Source organism: Cylas formicarius, unplaced genomic scaffold, assembly GCF_029955315.1.
Source record: "Cylas formicarius isolate icCylForm1 unplaced genomic scaffold, icCylForm1.1 PGA_scaffold_8__14_contigs__length_24414737, whole genome shotgun sequence".
Taxonomy (NCBI): Eukaryota; Metazoa; Arthropoda; class Insecta; order Coleoptera; family Brentidae; genus Cylas; species Cylas formicarius.
Genome location: NW_026844361.1, coordinates 15867572 through 15881731, shown reverse-complemented (window position 1 = coordinate 15881731; position 14160 = coordinate 15867572). Strand labels below are relative to the sequence as shown.

Below are 14160 nucleotides of genomic sequence, written 5' to 3'. Positions count from 1 at the left end.
GCGTCCTCTATTGACGTGAAATCGAATCTTTCAAATTTAATCAGATTTCGAACTTTGCTTATTTAAGGTTATGTTTAAAAATATGTAAACAAAATGTTGGGAATATTCTTAGAGCTCTTAGTACGTTGATTTGAAACATGTTTTAGTAATTTTTTAGCGTTTCATTTGCAGGAAAATAATTGCCTGGGCAAACTAGAACGCTTGAGTGGGTTGGGCTACATAGCCCAATTAAATTTGAGTTTGTTGTCCTCAGAAGAATTCGATGGGGCTGCCCGCGTAGTTTTTCATCTTTTGGACGAATCCTATCGTTCAAATGTGTGCGACCATCTGCGTAAATTACATAAACGTGGCCATTTTGGCATGGAAAATTATATTTTCCGAATTCATGATGTTTGGCTTCTTGAACTGCTTATTTTAGCTTCTCTAAAACACTCGAGGGGATTATTTAAATCAAACGACAAGGAGTGGGCCGTCGACAAGGTCAGGGAGTTAGTCTTGTATATTATTTCGAAGGTTTCAATAAAGAGGCCTGAATCATTGCGCATTTTAATGGTCTTGGAGACAATTCTTAGAAAGCGTAAAGATGTTGCTGATCGTCATTGTTCTTTAGTGATAATGAAATTTGCGCATTTCTTAGCTGTCTCCCCAATAGACCATTTTAAGCAATATTCTCATACTTTTTCAAAACTTATTTTAAAAAACAATCATTTTGTAATTGATCTGGACATTCTACCCATTAGAAGTATAGACACTGCAGATATTTTGCCCTATATGGATATTAAAAGTACCAACTTGAGAATAATTGCAAATAAAGTGATAAAAATGTTTTCTAACAATGTTGAAAGCAGAGATGGTGGTTTTTTATATAGATTGTTAGTGCTTGGTGATTTTGAACAGTGGAAGTCTAGTGTGTGGCCCTTATTTTATCCAGTACTGAATCACCTGCGTTTTCAAGGGTAAGAGGTGCTATTTCTCGCTTTATTATTGTAGCAATCGATTTATTTTTAGAGAGCTTTATGAGAGTCTTGTGAAATTTTTTATTCCTATTAATACTACAGCTTATAAATCAAATTTCTTCAAATTTATATCATCCCAAGAAGTTGGTGGGTATCTAAAAGCTATTGTATTGCTTGAAACACGAAGAAAGGGATTTTATATAGAAGAATTTGATGAAAGTTTGCTTCATATGACTAATTCTGATGTCTCAGTAAAAATTGTAAGTACTTACCATAAGAAAACTATGCTTCCAAGGCCGGTGGAACTACAGGTAGTTAAGAACTACCTAGAACTGAGTCCATCCCCTAGTTTAGATGTTAAATCAGTCTCCAGATTTTTATCCCAAATTTTTTTGGTGAGTCACCGACTTCTGTTGGATAATAATGATAATGACAGTCTCCAACTGATCGATTGTTATAAGAAATTTTTGGATGATATATTCACTTTTTGCTTGAGTGTATTAAATACGAGCCTGTGCGACGTTGGGGCCCAGTTGTTGATGATTATTTGGGGAATAGCTGCTGGATCATCAGACGCGTTAAGCTTAGGGTATAAATTAGATGAAACGTTTTTTTATCCAGCTACAGGAAATAAGTTATTTCAATCTATTAAAGGTTGGACAATGTATTGCGAGAGAGTGAGGCTTTCTGTGAAGTCTTCTTTGAAAGAACGACCCAACTGCCATTTGGGTAAATTGATTGCCAACAGATGTTATGGCATTGAAATAGATGCTTATAACATTGAGTTCTTATTTACTTTTATAAAAAACGTGGAAAATCCATCAATTGAAAGTGCTGATATCTTAAGAAGTTACGCTCACATTGTTTCGAGAAATTATTCTTGTAGCAGTGCTGAAACGATCAATTCGCTGACACAAAAAGTTCGAGAAAATTTTGCTAAACCATACAGTGATACCGTCGTTTTTGAAATCGTGCTGCTGTTCGAAGTATTGTCTGAAGTATCCGGGCATGATTTGACAAACGCATGCCTTTCGTACAGTATTTGGGAAGATTCTTTGGTCAGAATATGCGAAAACCTCGAGGTAAGTGAGGGCTAAAAGTTAATTTTTTGTTGTTTGGGAAAATAAATTTTAAGCGTCCCGCCTCGGCCTCGCACGATGTGATCGTTTCACACAAATCGCAAAAAATCAAAGAAGCGCTTATCAATGTGAGTATGTAGACTATGCCTCGCCCGGCGCATCCACCAGCTATTTATTTTTTAAGGTAATCTTGCAGTTTATGTTGCGTGTTAGGTACTTTCCCCAATTCTGCAACAAGGAAAAGATTTTTAGGTGCTTGTGTGCGATAATCGAGACTAGTAATATGAAAAGACCGACGGTTTTATCGGCGGAGCTCATTAATGCGTTGGCCAGCAGCATGGACGGAACTGAAACCGATAAAAATTTGAAAATTACATTTTTAGATCGCGCCTTGCGAAATATCGCGCAGGCGCGCTCGACGCAGATCCTGTCGATTAGAAAAAATCCCGCAGCTCGATTGCCCGTGCACGCCCTGTGTGTGTCCGACCGACGTCCTGGAAAAGTAGGTTATAATAATAACAAAAATAAATGGTTCTGTATTGGTGTAAAACATAAATACATCATTACAAAACAAAATAGAGAAATACAGAATTAAAAAATAAAGAAAAAACTAGATAAAAAAAACAAATAAACGAGAAATTGACCTAAGGCGAAGTTTAGCCTCTTTATCAAGGTGCTAAAGCACTTACATTTAACATGAAAAAACCTATAAAAAGTAACTATAAGGTAAACTTACAACTAAATAACATAAGAAAAACAACTTTCTATTGAGGAAAAACATGGTAAAATTTATAATTTAATGGGAAAAATCAGTGGTCGGTGTCAATTTTAAAAGAATTTCTGAAATAGAGCAGAGTTTTGTTTTGGAATTTTGTATGTTATATGGAAACAAGTGCTGCTAGATTTATTACAGAAAAACAAATTATCTACACAATATCATAGAGAATAACGGGACCACTTTTATACTCTGATAACTGTGTACGCCTAATAATATAATAAAAGCTCCCCCTGTATTCCAAATTTAAGCAAAATATCTCAAAAACCAATGGTATATAAATTTTTATTCTCCAATTAACATTAATTTCTCACTAATTTATCATTAAATTAAGAAAACATCCAGCCAGAGACAATTTTCAAAATCGTTTTACAATTTAACGTCAATTTTTTTTTTCGCACAGCCTCTACTTTCGTGGACGGTAAACCAGCTGCTGGACATACTATCCGATCCGAATTCCTCCCACTCATCGATAGCTTCGGCCCTTTACTGCGCAGAGGTTTTGATTTCTGACAACACCATGTATAATTCGACGTTGCCGCATATCCCCGACTTTATTTCGCATTGCGTTCACCTCTTTCTGAAGCCCAGCTGGACCGTTAGGTAACCGTCGCGATTTAAAATCGAATTCTTCGAATCGGGCGCCACTTTCAGGAACGCCGACTTGCAACTGACCAAAGCGCTGATCGACAGGTTCTATGGTGTAGTGATCGGTTCGAGTTTGAGACCGAAAACAATCGAACATCTCTTGTTACTATTTCCGCAGTTGGCGTCGCGTTTCTGTAACGTTTTGAGCGGTAGTTTGACGGATAGCTGCCTTATAGTGATGGAGTTTATTTCCGAAGCTCATATTCGAAAGCCGCTATTCGAGAACTCATTTTTCGAATTAACTAGAGGGTTCCTATTGCGTGCGTTGTTTACGATTATCGAGACGAATTCGCACGATTACGGATTAATGGCTGTCAAAGCGTACGCCGCCCTCTGTCGGGAAGACGACGTACCTTCGGTTTTCTGCGGCACCGTCGAGTATTTAATAGAAAATTTGCTTTTAATCAGGAGCCAAAGAACGCTGAGGAATTTTTTGTATCTTTTGCAAGGACTGTACGAGAAATCGCGCCACAAGAAACGAATGAACTCGCGCTACAGGAAGCTGACAGTAGTAGCTCGAGACCACTTGGATTCTCGTTACGTTTCTTTTCTCTCGTTCAAATCCAGCACTCTTGATGAAATTGAGACTTCTGTGGACAGAATTGACAGTTCGAAGTACGACAGTCGAATTTGGCAGAACAACTATTTGCCGTATTGGTTGAACAACGCCGAAGATGAAATGCTAGGTTATGTTTTGCAAAAAATGTTGCGCTCTCGCGTATCGGATTGCGTGCAATCGAAATTGTTAAGCGTGTTGGTCGCCAAGTACAGTAAAAGTTGTATAAACGATCAAGTCTGGCGCTACGTAGCGTCCGCTTTGGTTTCCAAAGTGGTTGAGGTCGATGACAGTAACATTTATTTACTTTTATGTTATCTGAAAGTCGTATTGTTGCTCAAAGCATACGTTACGGAAATTTCCGACGATTTATTAAATAATATAAGGTTTAGCTACGAGAGTGTGAATCATCATTACAAAAGTTTTGTATACGTCATCGCTCTGGCGAGTAGGCGTGGTCTTAGCATCTCAGATCAGCGTTTTATAAAATTGTCGATCAAGCGCTTGAAGAACCTGAACTTCGACGACGAAGAAGTGTCGGAATTAACGTCGGAAATATTGCCCAGCTTATACAAATGCACTTGGTGCAGTTGCACGCGACTCGAAGTCCACAAAATGGCGTTACTTTTATTGCTGCGCCACGGACTGACCGACTTTATAGACTTCACGTCAGGGTCGAAACAGCGCAGCGCCGTGGAGGCTGCGGCCACTCTTCTGAGCTGCAAAAATTTGCTAAAATGTTTGGGCTGCCGATTTGAGGTGCTCAAGTTTACCGAATTCGTTTGGAATTATACGTCACTACCTAATAGTGGGAGGAGTCGGAAGAGTAACAGTTACTTTACGAGTCGGAATGAGACTCACGTAGACGAAAAATTGATTCACAAAATGGTTTTTAAATTATGCGTTGACCTAAAATCTTTAAATAAGTAAAAAATTTATTAAAGAAAGGTTTATTCCTTTACTCCATTCCCCTTCAACTTTGTACATTTTATTATTATTTAGTATTTATTATAAACAATGAATTTTGATTGTTAAATGCGGGTTCTCGAGGTAATCAGTTTAATTTGCAAAATACAGGGTGTTTACAAATTCACGCGAAATATTTGGTTTCTTCAACAAAGGCACTTTATTGATTTTCCCTAATATCTACTACTATGGAAGAATAACGCATTCAGCTTGGCTTTTCTTAACTAATAACTCGTCACGAATGAAGAAGATTACTAAGGTTACGAGAAAAAATGTGGTACCCTCGCAGAGAATAGATTGATATGATATAAAAGGTTTTCTGCAGCTAGTACTGTCTCTCTTTCATTAACCAAGTCTTTCATCTATGTCGATCTTCCCAGTGTGTGTCTTCCAGTCCTCTTTTGTTCATGACCTCGTTCACCTTTGTTCTTCTTATTTCTTCGTTGCTTATTATATCTTGATCATCCATATTTCTGAGGTTGATGGTGATGTTAATATATTATTATATTATGTAGCACGTATTTAATGCACGATCTTGTTTGTCCGGGTCTGATCTGTAATTCTTCTTGTGTTGATGCATTCTTTGATATTATGAATCGAAGATACTTAAATTTCTCGGTTCATCTGAGTTCTATGTTTTCTTCTATTTCTAGGTTCTAATTTCTTCTGTTATTCTGTTTTTTTTTAAGTTTTTCTCCAGGCTCACTCTTCCGGATTCTTTGTCAAGATTGCTGGTAAACCTATTTTTGTCACTCTTGGGGGCTGTGTCGTATGCCTTCTTGAGATCAATAAATGTCAAATGCATCTGTTCTCTGCCCATGTTCCCTTCTATATTTTTTCTAGCTTGTTTCTTAGTACCCCCGCCATATAGTCTTCCCATTGTCCCAATATTCCTTTATAATTCTCGAAATCCTTTCTATATATAGAAAGGATAGATTTATATATTGACCTTAAATCTCTCCATAAAAATGTAAACTCTTTCAGCGCCGGCTTGATTAAAAAGAATGTTTGTTGCCGTCACGCGGGTTTAATTAATTTTATAGCAGTTTAATTGCAATTATGATTAATGTGGCGTCACATACAATATGAGTCACGCGTTGATGTATTAAAAGAATGTTATTTCCTTTAAATTGAACGTTATTCCGTCGCACTCTAAAAATAAAACTAAATATTACTTATTAGAAAATTTATTAACCTTAAAACTTTGGTATAATCTGATCAATTTGCTCTTCTTTGGCACTGTAGTTACAATATGGACGCTCAAATTTCCGTTATAGCAAAAGTAAATTTCGTATACATTAATCTTACACTAATAGTAAAATGTACAATAAAATTTCTATTGATGATAAAATATCTCCGCTTGCATCGTTAAGGGTGACATGGACTGGGGCGAAGTCTCCAGCATTATCTGGTGGTAATCGTAATTATGGCAAGTGTACTCCTCACATGCGGTAAGTTTCTGCGGAAAAAAATGATAATTGCTTCATTTGAGATAGATGAGTCTTTTAAAATCTTTCAAAAATTTTTAATTGAGATGAAAAGTTATTGTTCTTTTGCTTTTCAAACTAGCTGCCACATGGTATCATCATTACTATCATCCCAGATAGCACACAATATCCCCAGTATATCCGATATTCTTAGGATATACGTTAGCTTATATACATGCCAGGGATATTGAAAGGAATGGAACATGGGAACATTAAAATAGAAATAAGGTAAAAGAAAAACCGTAAAACAAAATGAAACCTAAAAAGTTAAATTTTGAATAACTGAGAAGAGACCTCGTTTTTTTTAGATTTGTGGTGTTTTGGGATACATTTTATTGGCAACGTTATTGGCAAGTCCTAAAAAAAAACGGAATCAAACCTTTAAAGTCAACTTGTTTTTTATTATTTTTGGACACGAACGAGACAAGAAAGGCGTTTTTATTAAGAATACCACAGAAAGTACGGATTCATCTAAGTAAAAAAATTACAAAGACGTAAAAATAATATATTTGTTTATAAGATACCATTTGACAACACTGTGCGGCTGCAACCAACGACGCAACTACTCGCGGTCGTGCCGTGCCAGACTCGCTCGAGTCTCGTCGGCTTCTCCACCGTCTCGTCGTCCTCCACTTTTTCAGCGTTGTTTTTGTTGGCGGTATACGATATAAGGCGGCTTGGCGCCTATTTTGAGTATTTGGTGTGCTGTGCTTACCGCTTTCGGTGCTTTCATTTCAGTTATTTTTTTGTGGTATTATTATTATTACTGAAGAACTAATAATTAATGTAAGTAAAGCTTTATGGTAATATATAGATATTATGCTTTTGAAAAATAAATAGGACGTAAATGTAATATAAATAAAGTATAATAAATATAATGTAATAAAATATATATTAACGCGATTGTTTAGTTAATAATTTTTTTAAGGAGTGATTGCTGGGTCGAGTTAAGATAAAACTGACTTTTTTGTAACCTACATTTTAGATTATATATCTTTTTTGCTTCTAGACTTCTTTTCGTAAAAAAAAGAACTAAAAGTTCAGATTTTCACGAAATTATATATAAAAATTTCGTGAAAATCTGAACTTTTAGTTCTTATTTATTTTGATAAATGGATTTTCATCAAGTGAAACCCACCTCAGTTCAACTATTCTATTCTATCTTATAGCTTTGTTTTTGAAAACAAAAATAAGATCCACTTTCTCTTCATGTTTTTTGAGCAGTTAAATTTAGGCATACAAAACTAAACTAATTTTTTATTAAAGTAAACAATGTTAGAGAAAATCCCTCAGAACAAAATTATATTTTTAATTATGTAGTACAGTTTGTATATTTTTTTCTTAAAATGGATGCAAGAATCAGCCACGAAAAACAAAGTATTAGTTTTAGGAACCACTCTGCATAAAGTACAATTTTCACATTAAAATGGTTGTTTTCCTATAGCAAAAAAAACGAGGATTTTTTTTTAGGTTGACAAAAAATATTGCATGAAAATAGGCTTTTACTGTCAAATTGAAAAGTCATATGTGTTCTATTTTTTTTTTTGCGCCCGATAGTACCTCACTCTCATGAAAGAGATCTTACCGATGATAAATGTGTAATGCTTTTTGTATTTAATGAAATGAAATACATAAATGTATATGTAGTCTCGTTCTTTTTATTTTTATTTTTTATAAAGTACAGATATATAATACCTGTCTTTCTCAAAAATTAAATATTTTCAGATGCAGATAAGAAGATGCATCACGCTGAAAAGCTACTTTCACCAAAGACTGACAGAAAACCTGTCAAATATTAGTTATTCTTTTAGAGTTTGGTTCAAGATATTACTTTATATTCAAAATACTTGAGGTTAGCTTGTTCTATATTTGTGCTATATTATCTACACACAATTTTTTCATATCTACAATAGAAAAAAATGTGTATAAAATGTGTTTTATTAATGGTATCAATCGGCAGTCCTTCACTTTTACCACCAGAAGCAAAATTAAAGATTAAATATTAATTGGAAAAAACTTGTGCATTTCAAATATCGCCTGCTAATCCAGTTATGCCTTCACCAACCATACCCAATGGGTTAATTCCATCACACGCGAGTACCAAATACTGGAAAAGAATTTTTGTAGTCGTAAAACCAATTGGATTACCTTTCCAGCATTTCGCAGTTACTGTTGGAAATGACCTAATAATTAAGGAAGGTCCACTGGTATATCTATATAAGATCCTATATCATCACAGTCACATATACTCACGACGTCTCAACTAGTATAACTGGATATCCTTAGTATGTCCTAATAAACATCGTACGGACATACGTATCTGATATACTGTGGTCATTCCAATTAGTAACATCGTATATCCTTGAGACATCTTAAGGATGTCCCTTAGCTGAAACAGTATATCCCTAGGATATACGTATGTCCCCTCAGATATCCCGAGGACGTTTTAAGGACGTACTTATGCTATTTGGGTTTACAAAACCGCCAGGAAGTTATCGATCTCAACGGGATAGACGACGTCATGCGCTGATTTTAATCAGAGTCGTTTTTTTGGGAGTTTCTTGGCCAAATACATAATTATTTAGTCTCCGATTAGTGGTAATTGACTATAAAACTCAACAATCGACGAGGGTATTAAAAAATATAACATAAAACTGTGCGTTAGTTTTGTGAGGTGTCACTTACGGGAAGTTTTTTGTGCGATATACAAAACGTGCACACCTGCCTTCGGTCAATGGCGCTGTCTTCATCGGAGGGATTGGATAACCTTAAGCAAGGTTGGTCTATGGGTCCCGCCAAAAGTTGGGTACCCAAATGGGATATGTAACTGGACGCTAATCGAAGGGTTTCGATTTTACTCAGCTTCCTGTCTTTGGGTTCGGTAGGTATCAGCGTTCTCAACGTGGAAAATGCGGTGTTTACGCTGAAACAGTAGTTACTTAATTTAAATCAAAAGTTTATCTTTGGAGACACGGGAAATATTTTAGCATTAATCCCTAGTTCAATAAAAAACTAATCAAAATGAACCGAAACTAACCAAAACAAATCTTAACTGTGAATGGTAGAATTCTTATCGATCAAAAACTCAGGCTAATTTCATCATAAGTCTAGTGCTCGAATCACGTTATCGGTTATGATTTCTTTTCGCCGTTTTTAAGTTTCTGTTAATTTCTCAAAAACGTTGAAATTTGCTCCCTCAAATATGTAGAACAATATTTCCTAGATAAACTCATACAGAGGCATTTTTTATACGTAGACCCTAAAAAGGCGGTAAATTAAATGTATATCACCTAGTGTGCGGGAAACGTCACTTTACCACAATAATGAAAACATAAGGTGAAGTAAATGGCTTTGTGTTTCCTATATATCCACCATGATTTTTCAAACATTTTCAAATATTATCTTTCATTTTAGGATGGATCGCAAAATTAAGTCTGGATGATTCACGGTATTAAGGGTGAATATTTCTTTTTCTTTGCGTCAACACTCGCATGTTTCGAGGTCTCCCAATGTAGTAGAAGTACTTAGTTTTTTAAAAATCCCCTTAGGAAAAAATTGAATTGTGAGACAGATAGAAAAAATGCTGTTTGAAAGACAATTTAATATGCTTTAATACGAGTTCAAATTGATTAAAATTTATTTCCGCATAGTAAAATTTACGAATCAAATTAACTTTTTTTATTACTAAAAACAAATAGGGTTATTGACAATTAGCAGCTCAACACTTATTTTTGCCCTCTTGCCCTAATAACATCTCTTACTCGATTAGGCAGAGATCTAATCCAGTTCGCTCTTGTTTCTTGTGGAATGTTAACTCTTCTGTTACTATCACTATAACTACCGTTTCTTTTGTTTTACCGTAGTTAGGCATATAAAAGATCAGCACTTTTGACAAATTTAAAATCATACTAAAGCATGTTTATTTTTTGGGTCAGATGCATAATGTATAGAAACAAAATATTTACATTGCGCCGTTTTCTATGCACGCAAGTTTAATTGAAGAACGGCTTATCCAAATATCCAATTGAAATCAGGAGAAAAAGAACTTGCTTTGTATTTCGTTCACAGCTTTTGTATTAAAATTTTTGGTGAGCCCTGTAGGTGGTCATGCGAAATATAAAAAATAACTCCGTACGTCGTTTTTTTTTAAACTCTTGTCTGCATCAATAATAATAAATGCCTTTGTCGCTCTTTTCTGCCTAAAGGTACATTGTTTGCCAACGAATCGCAAACCTTTGAGACGCAGGTGTGTGGCGGAACTGAATGGGCGTTCTGATCGCTAGCGTCAAGGCTAGCTGGAGGAAATCGAAAAATTTTCGCAGGATTTTAAAATACCTGTGCGTTCTGTCTCGCTCGCGCGCGTTTGCTTGGCTTCTCTGCTTGAGGGGTGCCGCAGGGTCGTGTCCGTAACCCACGCTTTTCCGTCTCTTGTGGGTTTCCGTTTTCGTGGCACCGTTGGATGAAGAATCGCTCGAGTGGTAATCGGAAAACTGTAAAAATTCCATCGCACTGCCCCCGCACTCTACACGTCACTGGTTCAACACTGCATCACCCCTATGCTTCGAACGCGCGTTGAACTATGGGCGGAATATTGGTTAATTGAACCGATCGAATTAAATTAATCCGAATTAATATTTCGGGTACGAAGAGAGCGACCGATCCTTTTAACAATCGAGAGCCTCGTCGACAAGTGTTTCAAAATACTGGCCAGCCGCGCTGGCATTGCGACGTTCCGAGCGCCTTGGATTTCCAGATGCGGCCGTCTAGAACATCGACAGGCCGGTACCAGACCCCTTGACGTCACTAAACGTACAGGGTGGGCACTGTACCTTTTCTCAGGAACTACTGACTTTAGAAAAAAAAGTTTATACAAAGTTTATACAGCGACAGTCTTCTGTCAACGTTCAAGAAAAGGCAACGACAAGTTCAAACAGAAGAGAAGCAGTTGGATATACTAGAATCCTATACTCGTCAACGCGCATTGGAGTCGGATTTTAAAAGAATTAGCGACAAAAACGACAAGGTAGACGATCTGCGAAAGTGTGGTGCGCAATATGCCGATCAAAGGTTATAGGCCCAATTTTCTCTAATGAAACCTTAAAATCTAGACGATATTTAACTATGCTCAGAAATTAAATACAACCACTAATAGTAAATGAAATACGGGCTTGTGAACGTGCTCAATTAATTTGCGTTCCATACCACCGGAGAAACTATATCAATGAATTTTTAAATGAAAATCACAATCTTTGGATAGGACAAAATGGAAACATTTGGTGGCCACCTCGAAGTCCAGATCTTACCCCACTGGACTTTTTTTTATGGGGGACAATTAAAAATATGGTATATAAAAAAAGATGCGTTGCTGTAAATGAATACAAAAGTGTATTACAGAAGCTGTAGTCCAACTAAATAACATCGATTTTGTTTCTAATGCGATACTATATATAGGTTGTTTATACAACTTACATTATTCAAAATGTTGAAAACCTATTGTAGATTTTCTATTTTGTTTTACTTTAGTTTTTACTTTAATACAGTTTGTTATTTGTTTTAAGTTTTTAAACTTCATAATTATAAATATTATTGTACATCGTTGACGATATAAAAAATAATGACCTTTAATTTCCTAAACCTATAATCTCTATATTACCTTACCCACCACCCATTGCAAAAATCCTTAAAATTAATAAAAAAATAAGAATGATATGCTTTTTTCAAATTATTTTTGTATAGGACATATATATACTACTGCAAGGTGTACTTAAAAAAAAATCCTTTAATTTAATGCATCCAGTATAATTATAAAATACTTGGTCATCACAAGTCTTTACGTGGAAGACCATATTTTCTAAGAACACAATTTTGCATTAAAAAATATATAATCTCAAATTCTGTTTAAACTACACAAAATTCGGATAAGTACTCTCTATAAAAGTTATGTTTATTTTTGGCAGTGATTCTGAAAATATTAAAATATACAGGGTGTTCCGTTTAAAATTTTAAAAGTAATGTCGGTCCAGCACTTATCGGGCACCCTGTAGATATATAATAATAAGTAATTTTAATATTTTATTTTAACCATAAAACTTTTGTATAAACTTTTTTTCCTGAAATCAGTAGTTTCTGAGAAAAGGTACTGGCCCCTAATAAGCGAGTTCAGTTTATCTCGGTGACATTTCGACTGGCAGTAACTTTCTCGTTTTTAAAGAAGTCAAAATAAGGGTTAGCTTTCCGTAATTACATATAAAACAAACATTGAGATGTCAAAGGTATAGTTCGTTAACGATATAACGTTTTTACGGCATAATCCGGTATTTTACTTTGGAAAATTTTTTTGAAGGTCGAATCGCGGGCCTACCTCTGGCTTGTGGTAAACGCGCTAAAAAGAATGCTCTATTCCGTTTTACAATAGGCGTAAAAACGGTATATCGTCGGGCGAACTTTATCTGAGATAATTGACCCTAGCATACAGTGTAAACATATTTTCTCTTTTGCAAAATGTTGAATGTCTACCCGAAATCGGTGGTAACAGTGCAATTTCGAATGGGACATATAGTTTTTTGTTGCAGCGACAGTTCCTTCCAAACAGACAAAGAAATTTGGAGAAACCACGAACTTGTTAAATATCAAATAAGTATGTATACGGAATAAATGTTTTTGAACGAATAAAATAAAATTTCTCTGAAGCACATCCGGTTTCTCCTTTTTCCACAGCTTACCAGGGTGTTTTCCACAGTTTAATAAACGCGGCTTTGACGAAACATAAATAAATTGCATTTAAATTTCGTAAAAGCTATAAGCTTAGGTGAGAATAGTGCCCATGGAGGATGCAGTTTTATTTGAAATTCTTTAAAAAAATAATTAAAAAAAATTCTAATTATGGAATATCAAAGGGCTAGAACCGGGAAAGATGGAACTATCGGTTAGCTAGCCAACAACTATTAATAAATTTATTTTTTTTGAATGAATGAATCCTTTAAGATACAACCCGGAATTAATTAAAATTTACAAAAAATGTTGTTCACATACATATAAAATAGTAAATTGGTAAATGCTTGTAAAAATGAAAATACTTTTATCTTGTAAGTTGTAACAAAATGCAAATCACCTATTTTTGTCCTATTTTTGCCAATATCTAGAAATGCAAATGGAATAAAAAATAACGTGTGCAATATTGACTACAGATAAAATATACAGGGTTGTTCAATATATCAAATAGGCTAATATTTCAGAAATGTGTCGGTGTTTTGTTTTACATGTATTTTAGAGAAAAATTCGAGTTCTACATTTTCATTCCTCTTATACTTGATATCTTTAAAAACAAGGTCAATCAAAATGTTATTGGTTGAGGGCAAAGGATTGAAGTCAATAGAATTTCATACACTCATAGGAGATACGAAAAAAAAGTTTCGTAGAAAAGTTTCGTGGACTCTCCTGAAGATTTAAAAAATTATAATTTTTTTCATACAGGGTGTTATTTTTAACGGAACATTCTGTATATTTCGACATTTTTTAAATCCTTGGTTAAAATAAAGGTCATTTTCTTAAGAAATTCCTATTCGAATTTTGCATAGTTTAGGCAGAAATTGAGATTATGTGTTTTTTTTTTTCATATGTTGCTTGCCCCACATAAAATTGTGTTCTACGACAAAAAATAAGTTTGTAATTTATCTTATATTTAAATTTTACT

General features: G+C 34.9%; 2 protein-coding genes across 7 annotated transcripts; one reads left to right on the top strand and one right to left on the bottom strand.

The window, feature by feature from the left end:
• Positions 1-41: 41 nt before the first annotated feature.
• Positions 42-6124, top strand: LOC132706086 (uncharacterized). Of its 3 annotated transcripts, XM_060677173.1 has the most exons (8): positions 42-120; positions 172-956; positions 1009-1545; positions 1611-2038; positions 2092-2163; positions 2220-2537; positions 3214-3413; positions 3465-6124. In XM_060677173.1, exons 4-8 carry the CDS (start codon positions 1619-1621, stop codon positions 4942-4944), a joined length of 2490 nt encoding a protein of 829 aa, XP_060533156.1. In that variant the 5' UTR covers positions 42-120; positions 172-956; positions 1009-1545; positions 1611-1618; the 3' UTR covers positions 4945-6124. The 3 variants fall into 3 exon arrangements, with proteins under 3 accessions (XP_060533156.1, XP_060533154.1, XP_060533157.1); XM_060677171.1 differs by having other exon boundaries at positions 1009-2038; XM_060677174.1 differs by lacking the exons at positions 42-120; positions 172-956; positions 1009-1545; positions 1611-2038 and having other exon boundaries at positions 2092-2219; positions 2288-2537.
• Positions 6125-6169: 45 nt separating this feature from the next.
• Positions 6170-12462, bottom strand: LOC132706087 (basic helix-loop-helix transcription factor scleraxis-like). Of its 4 annotated transcripts, none has more exons than XM_060677177.1 (3): positions 10803-12462; positions 9189-9405; positions 6170-6439 (listed from the first exon to the last, which is right to left on the bottom strand). In XM_060677177.1, the coding sequence occupies exons 1-3, from the start codon at positions 10970-10972 to the stop codon at positions 6317-6319; spliced, it is 510 nt and encodes a 169-aa protein (XP_060533160.1). In that variant the 5' UTR covers positions 10973-12462; the 3' UTR covers positions 6170-6316. The 4 variants fall into 4 exon arrangements, with proteins under 4 accessions (XP_060533160.1, XP_060533158.1, XP_060533159.1 ...); XM_060677175.1 differs by having other exon boundaries at positions 9153-9405; positions 10803-12458; XM_060677176.1 differs by having other exon boundaries at positions 9153-9390; positions 10803-12441.
• Between the last annotated feature and the right edge of the window lie 1698 nt (positions 12463-14160).

What these genes read in the sequence shown, in the direction of transcription:
- LOC132706087 (XM_060677175.1), bottom strand. Translation starts at nt 10,972, where the DNA reads ATGGAATTTTTACAGTTTTCCGATTACCACTCGAGCGATTCTTCATCC. An exon ending in GAGCGAGACAGAACGCACAG is followed by an intron (nt 9,406 to 10,802) that starts GTATTTTAAAAT and finishes ATTTAAATTAAG; the next exon opens with TAACTACTGTTTCAGCGTAA. An exon ending in TATCGCACAAAAAACTTCCC is followed by an intron (nt 6,440 to 9,152) that starts GTAAGTGACACC and finishes TTTTTTCCGCAG; the next exon opens with AAACTTACCGCATGTGAGGA.
- LOC132706086 (XM_060677171.1), top strand. Translation starts at nt 94, where the DNA reads ATGTTGGGAATATTCTTAGAGCTCTTA. An exon ending in CCGACCGACGTCCTGGAAAA is followed by an intron (nt 2,538 to 3,213) that starts GTAGGTTATAAT and finishes TTTTTCGCACAG; the next exon opens with CCTCTACTTTCGTGGACGGT. An exon ending in AAGCCCAGCTGGACCGTTAG is followed by an intron (nt 3,414 to 3,464) that starts GTAACCGTCGCG and finishes CGCCACTTTCAG; the next exon opens with GAACGCCGACTTGCAACTGA.